We start from the raw sequence: 12,082 nt of genomic DNA, 5'->3' as shown, positions 1-12,082 counted from the left end.
CCCGGCGACACAGCAAGACTCCGCCTCAAAAAAAAAAAAAAAAGTGTCTACCTTTTTGAAGTGTCATTTTGTTGTTGTTTTTATTGAGATGGGGTCTCACTATGCTGCCCAGGCTGGTCTCAAACTCCTCAAACTGACCTGCCCAGCTCAGCCTCCCAAAGCGCTGGGATTACTGGCATGAGTCACTGCACCCAAACAAAAGTGTCATTGTTTAATCTTGGTTTGAAAGAACTTTAAGCATTTAGAACATTATGTGGTTCTTTTATCCAAGTGCTTTATCCCTAACTCGTTTGATTATCCAGGGAAAGCAACTCTCTCTGACTTCTGCACTCAGAAAGTACTTGGTCTAATTGTGTTCTCCTTCCTATCTCTTAGCTTCACAGGATAATGCAGCTGGCTGTGGTTGTATCAGAAGTACTTGAAAATGGTTCCTCAGTTTTGGTCTGTTTGGAGGAAGGCTGGGACATCACTGCACAAGTAAACTATTAAACGTATTTTTTGATACTTCATTTTATATTTATATTTCCATTTGGTTGTTTTTAAATTCTTCAGATGAATGTTTTTTATAATGACTAATGTGTTTATGGACAGAGAAAGTCCTGTGTTAAACACCACCTGGTATCCATCAGAAAACTCTGTACCATGAGCTCTTAGCCCCTACGCAGCCTGGAGCTCTGGCTCCAGGCATCAAGCTCTCCCACCCACAGATTTACCATGCAGGCTTGCAGATGGAGCCCTTGACCAGCAGTGTGAGGTGTGGACCATCCTTTCTGGGTTTTGTCAGTCCATCCCCTGGCTCTCTGTAAGCCCCACCTTAACCCACTCTAGAGTGAAAAGTGAGTTCAGACTACATTAAGACATTAATCTGCATCTGCCAAAAAGTAGAATTGATTTTAACTGATCCTCTGGCCTCTGATTAACTTAGGAAAAGGTTGTTGTCAGCAAACTGGCCAGTTAAGGATTAAAGGCTTAATTCCCTGAAAGTAAACTTGTAGCCAAAATGAATTTGAGCTTTAGTTTTTACTGGAAAGCTTACAGAATTCATTTTATTGGCCATCCTGGAATGGTTAGTGAACAAATTTGTTGTCCAGGTAAATTTGTGAATTAGCTATTATCAGAAGGAAGTGCTTTTATCTTAGTAATAGGACTTTTTCAGAACTAAAATTAATAACAATCCATCCTGTTTGTGCCCTAGGTGACATCCCTGGTTCAGTTACTCAGTGATCCCTTTTATAGGACACTTGAAGGCTTCCGGATGTTGGTTGAAAAAGAGTGGCTCTCTTTTGGTCATAAATTCAGTCAGCGGAGCAGCTTGACCCTCAACTGTCAGGGGAGTGGTTTTGCTCCAGTCTTCTTACAGTTCTTAGACTGTGTACACCAGGTAAGTAGAGCAAGCTTGAGTTGACTTGATGTGAAGGAAACAACACAATGTACTAGCATTGATGGAGCACTGCGATGGTGTGCCAGGTACCTTCCTATCATAACTCTAATTAACTCAGCCATAGGACATGCTGAAATCTTAGCAGTAGACTCCTAGAAATGGAAAAGAAAAAAAATTAGTTGGTTTCTGAAACGAGGACAGCTAAGCTGGCTACTGGGCTTGCCCCAAGTGAAGTAGCCAGCACTCTAAATGACCATCTTCAAAGAAGAGGAGCAAACTTAGGCTTATTACCTAAGAACAAAATCTCTAGGTAATAGGGGTCCTGAAATCCAGCACATGGTCTGCGCAGTTCAGGAGGACCCCAGCTTGTGCCTAGGAACATAAGAGGTAAAGCCTAACCCCTGGAGAAATAATCAGGACCCAGCCAGATAGACATACAGGCTTGAGAACACTGGTCACTTCTACCACATTGAGAAACTGTGGTACGTATACACCATAGAATACTATGCAGCCGTAAAAAACAATGAAATCATGTCTTTTGCAATGACATGGATGTAGCTGGAGGCCATTATCCTAAGCAAATTAATGCAGAAGTAGAAAACCAAATACCTCATGTTCTCACTTATAAGTGGGAGCCCAGGTATATCCATTCAAATGCACTGAAGGTAGGGGAGATGTGAGTGCTCCAGGCGCCCTCCTGCCTTCATCGCAGGCACATCAGATACAGACCTCTGGATGGGACCTCGGTCAGGATTGGGTTTGAGAATTGGATGGCACCGAGCTTGCAAGTTGAAGACTGAATTGGCCTAGGAAAAGCAGACCTATTTCCAGCCTTCATTTGACCATAATCCCAGGGTTGGATGAATGAGTTCTGGCATGTCAAACCTATTTGTGGGAATGGTGAGCCTCTTTGAAACACACTGGCCTCAAATATCAATTGGAAAGAAAAGTAGAACTAGGTTTTCAGGAACCAGAGTTGAAACGAACTTTGATGACACCAAGTTAGTATGTGGTTATGTTTTATTTTGTTTTTATTCTAGTAATCACTTGATCAGCTTTCCAAATCACTACATAATTTTTGTTAATAACAGCTTTATTGAACTATATATCATACAATTCACCTGTTTAAAGTGTTCAGTAGTTTTGAATCCATTCACAAGGTTGTGTAACAATTACCACAATCAATTTTAGAGCATTTTATCACTCCAAAAAGAAACTCCATACTCATGAGCAGTGACTTTCCAACCTTCCACCCCACACACAGGAAGCTATGCTTTTTACTGCTCTAATTTACTTATTAACGAAAAGACCTGTTGAAGAATTTCATTGATCTGTCCAAGCAGTTACTGGAGGAGCTCGTTACAAGGTTAAGCATGTACCTTTAAACTCTTTGCAGCAAAGAGTATACTATATTTGTTTTCTGTTTGAATATTGGCCTTTTTATTCAGACTCCTCCTTTTGGCAAATAGATGAGAGAGAAGTTTGGAGACCATTATCTCTGAAACAGAAAGCTTACCTGAGGCCAAAGGAGAGGAGCAAGCATCTCTTCTCACTTCTAGGCAGGTGAAAGCATATGAGTTCTTCATGAAAGCACTTCTTATCTTTTTATTATGCTTATCAATTGGACTAGACTATTTCCTGCCTCCATATATCACCATTACTAACAATTACTAATTTGTGTCGACTGCTTACTATGTGCCAGGCACTGTTCTGAGCACTGCACATGTTATTTTAGTTCATCATTGTTTGAATCTTTCGCTGACCCTCACCCTCCCACTTCATTTATATTTCTAATGAGTCAGGTATAGACATCTTTGATAGCATCGATAGCACTAAAGTATATTTATTTGTATGTAAGTATTGCCCTCTACTTAGTCTGAGAATTCCCGGGAACAAGGACTATATCATACTAGTCTTCATATCTCTAATATCTAACACAATTACAGTTTCAGTCTCTGGAATATAATAGACAATAAATAGATAATCTCAATGAATATATGAGAATTTGAAAGACCACAAGTCTTGTTCATGCTCTTACCACCCTCATCAAGACCATCTAGAATATCCTGGCCAGGCATGGTGGCTCATGCCTGTAATCGCAGCACTTTGGGAGGCCAAGGTGGGTGGCTCACGAGATCAAGAGGTCAAAACCATCCTGGCCAACATGGTGAAACCCCATCTCTACTAAAAATACAAAAAATTAACCGGATGTGGTGGCACGCATCTGTAGTCCCAGCTACTTGGGAAGCTGAGGCAAGAGAATCGCTTGAACCTGGGACACGGAGGTTGCAGTGAGCTGAGAATCCTCCACTGCACTCCAGCCTGGTGATAGAGCAAGACTGCATCTCAAAACAAACAAACAAACAAAAAACCCATCTAGAATATCCTAAGTAGAATTGCTGGCATAATCTTCCAAAAACTCAGATACAATCCTTTTATTCCCCTCCACAAAAGTCTTGAAAAGCAAACAAACAAAAACCTTCAGTGGCTCCACATTTCCAAAAGAATTACCCTTCCACATATTCAATTTGAATATAATTGGGGGAGCCAAAATGTCCTACAGTAGGTGAATGACTACACAAACTGGGATACATCCATACCGTGGACTACTACTGAATAGTAGAAAGGAATTACTGGCACATGCAACACTCTAAAGGGATCTCAAGGACATTATATTGAAAGGGAAAAAAAAGGCAATCTCAAAGGGTCCAATTGGGTGTGATTCCATGTATATAATTTTTTTTTTTTTTTTTTTGAGACAGAGTCTCACTCTGTCACCTAGGTTGGAGTATAGTGGTGTGATCTCGGCTCACTACAACCTCGGCCTCCCAGGCTCACGCAATCCTCCCACCTTGGCCTCCCAAGTAGCTGGGACCAGGGGTGCACACCACCATGCCTGAGTAACTGTTTGTGTTTTTGGTAGAGACAGGGTTTTGCTATGTTGTCCAGGCTAGTCTTGAACTCCTGAGCTCAGGCGATCCATCCGCCTTGGCCTCCCAAAATGCTGGGATTACAGGCGTGAGCCACCATGCCCAGCTAATATTTTCTTTTTTCTTTTTTTTTTTCTGAGACGGAGTCTCGCTCTGTCGCCCAGGCTGGAGTGCAGTGGCCGGATCTCAGCTCACTGCAAGCTCCGCCTCCCGGGTTCACGCCATTCTCCTGCCTCAGCCTCCCGAGTAGCTGGGACTACAGGCGCCCGCCACCTCACCCAGCTAATTTTTTGTATTTTTAGTAGAGACGGGGTTTCACCGTGTTAGCCAGGATGGTCTCGATCTCCTGACCTTGTGATCCGCCCGTCTCGGCCTCCCAAAGTGCTGGGATTACAGGCTTGAGCCACCGCGCCCGGCCTCAGCTAATATTTTCATAATGACAAGATCATAAATTATTGGTTGCCAGATTCAAGATAGTAGGGGAGAAGGAAATGAGTGACTATAAAGGGGTAGCATGAAAAACAAACCAAATGTCCATCAACCGATGAAGAGATGAATAAATTCTGGCATATTAATTCAGTGGAATACCACTCCACACACAAAGGGAATGAAATATTAATATTACAAAGACATGACCAATCTTGCGATCATTATGCTCAGTGAAAGAAGCCAGGCAGAAAAGACTATCTACTACATAAGTTTATTTATATGACATTCTAAAAAGGGCAAAACCATAGTGACTGAAAGCAGATCAGTGACTGCCTGGGACCAGTGACCAAGGGAGGGGATGAATCGTCATGCAAACGGCATAAGCAAACTTTTCAGCATCAGGAAACTGTTCTGTATCGTGATCGTGGTGATGGTTACACAGCTGTGTACAGTGACCAACACTAATAAAACTGTACACTTAAAGTAGGGAAGTTTTATATTTAAATAATACTTCAATAAATCTGGAGGAAAAAATAATAATCTATAATTAGTAAGTCCAACATCTCAGTAAACTAGAGTTCCAGAAAAAGAAAACAGCAGCTACCTTGTTTCTACGGAGAAGAATTTGGGGCCCAGAAGGTACTTGCAGGTCTGCCTGCTTGCTTTCTGGAGACAGGGCAGGACACAGGTCCAGGGAAATCCCAGTTCAGTATACAGACTTTCGTTTTTTCCATGCTATTTTCAGTGTCTCCTAAGTCTCATCACTATGTGTCTGGTGTTCCCAAGTCTAGAGCTTATCAGGTTTGTTTCTTTGTTTGTTTTTCAGAAAATAAACCTCCGATCTGTTGCTCTGAAAAGGGTAATCATATGACTACATGGGGTGGGAAAGGACCTGGGGTCTACCTGCTGCCTCCATAAACTTCTAGCTAGTCCCATGATAGCCTCCATTTCACCCCTGAAGTACTCAATACTTGGGCCTCTGTGCCCTGAGCCTTTATGGGTTTACCTTAACAGCAAATTGTTACCTTCTCAAATCATTTTCCTCCTGGCAAGGATCCCAATATAGCTTCTCCTCTTCTATCATTTACTGCTATTCTTCCTTCTATTTTCCATCTTTCAAAAATTTGCTGAAGTGCTTTGGCCCAATACTGTGTCTCCTCCCATTCTCCCCACTCCCTTTTGGGTTTTTTACCTCTTAAAAATTCCTTTAATGGGGGCGGATTCCAGGGGAATGAGCTTGTACAGCCAAATTTGGCTTAAGTTAAATTTACTACTTAATATGTTAAATCTCGATGTTCAACTTGCAGAATTCTGCACACCTAAACACTAGGGTCAGCAAAATAATCCACTCACAATCAGTAAGAGATAGGAGGTTCTCGTGTAAGACATACTATCCTCAAAGATGGAAGCATCATTGTCTCCCAAGTACAATAATCCTTACTTGGAATGAAATTCTTCTATTTTATTATTGGGAATGGGGCTCGGGGTGGGAGGAGTGGGAGAGGTCTAGATGCTGGAAGGTAACCTATATTCTGTGAGTACCCCTTTAAGCGGTATGATTAAAGCAATTTAACACACACTAAGATGTAGCATAACTTACATTCCTATTATCTTTAGAATACATTACAATAGATGCTAAAACTACAAAATATTAAGTTAATTAAAACAATTTGGGGTATATATTTAATTTCTGCTGTTTTGTTTTATTTACTAATCAGCTGAATTTAAGATTCATCTGGGTTTTTTTCAAGTAAAGAGTTAAAATTCAAATGTTCTATATAAACCAGTTGATTCTGAAATCAAAAACAGAAGTTAACTTTTAATTAAAGTTCGATTATTTGTAGGTGAAAGCTTCACAAACTGTAAAAAGTAACATTGTTCAGGATCTGGAGACCCTATTAGTATGATTTCAAATCTGGCTGTGCCAAATTAAAATTTTTAAAATTAAAACATAAATTTTTAAGAATTTGCCTTAATCCTCCTTTCACTTAATACCTCACACATAATAACCTAAGTGCAGACAAGTCATAACAAAGCAAGCATATGACCTTAATTGCAGTAAGTAAAGCATGCTTGGCTACCAGAGGTATCAGCTTTGGTGATGCAAATTATTTTGTGCTGAAAAGGGATTGTTTATTCACTCAAAAACAAAGGAATCTAAGAAGACTATAGTTAATAAATAGTTTTTCTGACTCTTGCTGACTTAATTATAAGGTAGTGTTTCATCATCTTTGACATACGGTTTTAGGCATTAGAAAATGCCTTCTTTGAATGCCTTTCAAGTGAACACTAGTGCTTTACATGACTCTGGCTTTTACCAGATAATTCGAATCAGTGCAGCCCTCAGTCTCTCAGGGACACACAACCCGGCTAGGCCCAAGAACATCAAAAAAATAGGTTCAAAATTACACAGCAGCAAGTGAAGCTTTCCCAGATGGAATATGTTCCCTGCTTATTAACCATTTCTAACATTGAATGCCAAAAGGCAGTCCATGGACATATGCCTAGACTTGTCCATTAGTACTAATAAAGTACTAATGGAAACAGATGAAGCACTGATCTTAAATTAGAACTGCCTCATTATATAAAAAGCCATTGTTTATGCCAGTATATCCAGGTGTCAAATGAATTATAAATGCTAGCTCACGGTTTCATAATAGCAACATCTGGCAGATTTTTTGCTTCTAAAAGAAATTGGCTTAGTTCAAATGATATCATTACAGGACTTCCTTTTCTTAAAATAGTTGAGCCAAATTTTTTTAAAAATCCAATATACAAGGATTAAAATTTTATGTAAAATTTCTTCTAAAAATATAATACCAAGAGAAAACCATATGAATAGTATGAATGAAAACATGAAGAAAGCATCCCCTTCATTCCGGCATTAGAGTAAATCTTTGAGGGCATCTTAGAACTTTTTCAGGATTTTTGACTTTGATTTCAAAGTTTATTAAAATTGTAAATTGATTCAGTCTGGTCTGGCTCTATGTGATTCTCCTCATGGTTACCTTATGACAGCACTATGCTAGGTCCGACCCCAAAGAGAAAAGCTATTTGCCTTTTGAAGATATGAGCATTCCTTGTGAGCACATATGTGAGCCGCTAAGCTGCCCGCACACAGGTTGTTATTCTAAAATTTATCCATTAATATTGGCAAAATAGCTGTAGCTGATGGATTCTTGGTATATTCAAGAGTTTCTGCTGTCTGCTGCAAACTGGCAAAAATGAACATAATCCAATCTGTTTTATAACAAGGCAATTTTGCATCAAAGCTTAATATTTAAGGCCATATAATATGGAAGGATATAACACAAAGTACACAATTAATGTTTGCTAAATCTTAATCTGTGAAATAACAAAAATTAATATTAGCTACATACTGCTCTAGGGTCTGTTCAACCCGATCCACAGAATTTCACGTGTTGATGTATAGTGTCTCTTGTAGCTCAATATTTATAATTCTGAAAGGAGAATCCAGTTTTAATGTATTAAATTTTATTTCCAAAATGTTGATCTTTCCAGGGATTTGAGTCATAGCTTATTTTTATGGGCCTTTAAATTTTACAAAGTACTTAATGGCACATGGGCAAAAAACAAGACCCTATAAATTCATGTTTCTCCAAATTCCATTTCAGATTCTCTTTGTGTAAATAAGTGAAGTTGGCAAGTTTCACTCCATAACAGAAAAACAAAACTAAAATGCTTCCTGCAGTTTAGTCTTTTAAGTCTATGTACTTTTTAACCTGCAACAAAATAAATACAAAATTATTTTGAACAACAGAATCCAGATGATGCCTGTGAGAAGTCTAAAACTCTGTTCATCACCATACTTAGGGAAATGCTGACACAGAATTAATTTATTAGCTGAAATACCTATCATTCCCAATTCTATATAATATAATAAGGCTACATTTATTTGAAGCACATTGCCTTTAGGCCCCCAAAATCTTGTGGCCAACAATAAAGAAAACTAATGAAACCAAAAGCTGTTCTTTGAGAATATTTATTGATATAAATATTTATTGATACAGCTAGAGATAAACCTCTAGCTAGACTGCTTGAGGAAAAAAAGACACAAATTACCAACACTGGAAATGAGAAAGATGACGTCACTACAGATTCTACAGATATTATAAGGCTGATCCTTATTATAAGGCTGATCCTGGGTATGGTGGCTCACGCCTATAATCCCAGCATTTTGGGAGGCCAAGGTGGGATCAGTTGAGCCCAGGAGTTCAAGACCAGCCTGGGCAACACAGCAAGACCCCACCTCTTAAAAAAAACGTAATAATTTTTTTTTTAATTCCTGTTAAGCAAATGAAAAGACAAATCACAGAGTGGGAGAAAATATGTGTAAACCATATGTTTGCTGAAGGATTTATCTAGAATACTTAAAGAAACCTTAAAATTCAATAATAAGAAAACAACCTTTTTTAAATTTGAGATGGAGTCTTGCTCTTTCCCCCAGGCTAGAGTGCAGTGGCAAAATCTTGGCTCACTGCAACCCCGCCTCCCAGGTTCAAGCAATCCTTTCACCTCAGCCTCCCAAATAGCTCGGATTACAAGTGTGCACCACCACGCCAGGCTAATTTTTGTATTTTTAGCAGAAATGGTGTTTTGCCATATTGGCCAGGCTGGTCTCAAACTCCTGACCTCAAGTGATCCACCCACCTCAGCCTCCCAGAGTGCTGGAATTATAGGCATGAGCCACTGTGCCGGCCAACAACTTATTTTTTTAAATGGGCAAAACATTTGTACTGATTTCACCAAAGATATGCAAATAAGCACATGAAAAGATACTTGACATCACTCTTCATTAGAAAATGCAAATTAAAATCACAGGGGTCTAGGTGAGTTCCATTGGCAAAGAGGAAAAGAAACCAATGAACTGGACAAACTGTGTCACTGGGGTGCAGGACTCAATGGAGAAAGTATGATTTTTCTTGCTTCCTAGAAATCTAAGCACCAGTAAGAGTTCAGCCATCTCATCATTTCTTCACACATGATGGAAGAAGGACATCTCAGAAAATTCCTTATGTTTCTTAATGTCAGATTCTAAACGTAGTATCTAGGTCCTAATCAACCCAGCCTTGAGGTCTATCTGTCTTTTCTTTCTCCACCAAAGAAATGCTTACATGCTTGTTACTTTATCGCTGAAGAGTAAAAAAACAAATTGCTCGGCATCTTCTCTTCCACTTCCAGTAGACCTGATCATTAACCCCAGTTTGGGGGCAGATTGTTTTTCAACCCCAAACAGCAACTGGAGGTGCTCCTGTGGCACACAGGAGGACACAAGCATAGTGCCCCCAGGTGTATACACCTTGATGCTCTCCCCAAGCACCCATTCCTGTCCCAGTGGAGTGGGTGCAAGAGGCCTTGGAAAATTGTCTAACCTTTCTAGCATAATTGTAGGGGGCTTGTGGTGAGGCCAATATACTGGGCTATGAAAGCATTTTTTGACTTGTAAAGAAATTTCACTTTTAATCTGAGTCCATGATCTCTCTGAAATGCCTGTAAGTTCAACTTAAGATCATATTTATTATCATTTCCATTCTACTTTTACCTCAGAAGTGGTTCTGCAAAATTGTATTCCTGAGTAGATTAAATATCAGAATAATCAAGAAAAGATACAAGTACGTATGAGGCATGTGGTTTCTGTGGAGAACAGTCATTGAGAGAAATGTTATTTTGAGGCTTTAATAAAGTTTTTTTTTTTTTTTTTTTGAGACACAGTCTCGCTTTGTCGCCCAGGCTGGAGTGCAGTGGCGCGATCTTGGCTCACTGAAAGCTCTGCCTCCCAGGTTGAAGCCATTCTCTCGCCTCAGCCTCCTGAGCAGCTGGGACTAGAGGTACCCGCTACCACACCCGGCTAGTTTTGTTTTTGTATTTTTAGTAGAGAGGGTTTCACCATGTTAGCCAGCATGGTCTCGATCTCCTGACCTCGTGATCCACCTGCCTCAGCCTCCCAAAGTGCTGGGATTACAGGCGTGAGCAACTGTGCCTGGCCCTTGAGGCTTTAATAAAGATTTTTTTTTTTTTTTTGAGACGGAGTCTCGCTCTGTCGCCCAGGCTGGACCACAGTGGCCGAATCTCAGCTCACTGCAAGCTCTGCCTCCCGGGTTTATGCCATTCTCCTGCCTCAGCCTCCCGAGTAGCTGGGACTACAGGCGCCCGCCACCTCACCCGGCTAGTTTTTTGTATTTTTTAGTAGAGACGGGGTTTCACCGTGTTAGCCAGGATGGTCTCGATCTTCTGACCTTGTGATCCGCCCATCTCGGCCTCCCAAAGTGCTGGGATTACAGGCTTGAGCCACCGCGCCCGGCCAATAAAGATTTTTTAAAGAGATTTTAGAACATATTGTAGACTGGATCAGTGGAAGGAACTCTTCCTTCCCTGGAAACAGTGAGCAAGGGGCTGACCTGTGACTACTGAAGATTTATTCCGAGGGCTGTTGGGGCAGTTACTCTTGGAGCTCACCCTGCCTGAGCACACTGCAGATTTCTCCTCCCCGGACTCAGATGGTAGGGAACCAAGTTCCATCCTCAGTTTTCCTGTCCCCTTCTTCTGTACCAGCACCCACAATCTGAGTCACCCCCCTCTCCATCACTGGCCCCTTGGGATGGGGCTGTTGATTCCAAAGCCACAGCTCAGACTGGAGAGCTCTGTATGGCATTATAGGACAGGTTGAGGGGGAAACTTGAGGTCTGAACAATGCTTAAGGAAGGAGCCAGGAAGGCCAGAGAACCAGGCCTACTGGAGAGTCAAACCCAGGGCCTTCTTTGCTCTGCATAAGTATTAGTAGAGGCAAGCATTTGAATGAGAATTGCTGTATTAAGGGACATGGTTGACTACTGAGACACACATAGAAGGCTAACAAAACAAGGAAATAAAAGGTATTTTTTAATATTGATCCTTAATTATGTGTCAGATCTGCTTGTTTTATTATAACTATAAACTATTCAAGTTTAGCCTTTATCATTTTTTCATTCATTCATTCAGAGACAGGGTCTCACTGTGTCACCCAGGCTGGAGTATAGTGGCACAATTACGGCTCCACTGCAGCTTTGAACTCCTGGACTCAAGCGATCCTCCTCCTCCGCCTCCTGAATAGCTGGGGCTACAGGCACGTGCCACCACACCTGGTTAATGGTTTTAATTTTTGTAGAGAAAAGGTCTCACTATGTTGCCCAAGTTGGTCTCAAACTCCTGGCCTCAAGAGATCCTTCCACCTTGGCCTCCCAAAGGTGCTGGGAGCCACTACCCAGCCAGTTTTTATAATTAGTTGCTCATATTACATGATCATAGGAAACCCATGATTTCTTATCCCTTCATTTTCACTGAG

General features: G+C 40.7%; 1 protein-coding gene and 1 long non-coding RNA gene across 2 annotated transcripts in view; one reads left to right on the top strand and one right to left on the bottom strand.

Annotated features, from left to right (window-relative positions):
• The window catches only part of SBF2 (SET binding factor 2), a 549,657-nt gene that overhangs the window by 517,259 nt on the left and 20,316 nt on the right, over positions 1-12,082 (top strand). Inside the window, exons 31-32 of the mRNA XM_011947619.1 lie at positions 376-477; positions 1,196-1,381. Of these exons, the coding sequence (XP_011803009.1) occupies positions 376-477; positions 1,196-1,381 (288 nt within the window). The remainder of the gene's footprint in view (positions 1-375; positions 478-1,195; positions 1,382-12,082) is intronic.
• LOC105515742 overlaps positions 509-12,082 on the bottom strand; it is a 53,322-nt gene continuing 41,748 nt past the window's right edge. Inside the window, exon 2 of the long non-coding RNA XR_001002382.1 lies at positions 509-1,533. This is a non-coding gene — a long non-coding RNA (uncharacterized LOC105515742). The remainder of the gene's footprint in view (positions 1,534-12,082) is intronic.

This window comes from Colobus angolensis, unplaced genomic scaffold (assembly GCF_000951035.1).
Source record: "Colobus angolensis palliatus isolate OR3802 unplaced genomic scaffold, Cang.pa_1.0 Scaffold269, whole genome shotgun sequence".
Taxonomy (NCBI): Eukaryota; Metazoa; Chordata; class Mammalia; order Primates; family Cercopithecidae; genus Colobus; species Colobus angolensis.
Note: the sequence above shows the minus strand (reverse complement) of the source record. Positions and strands in the feature narration are given on the sequence as shown.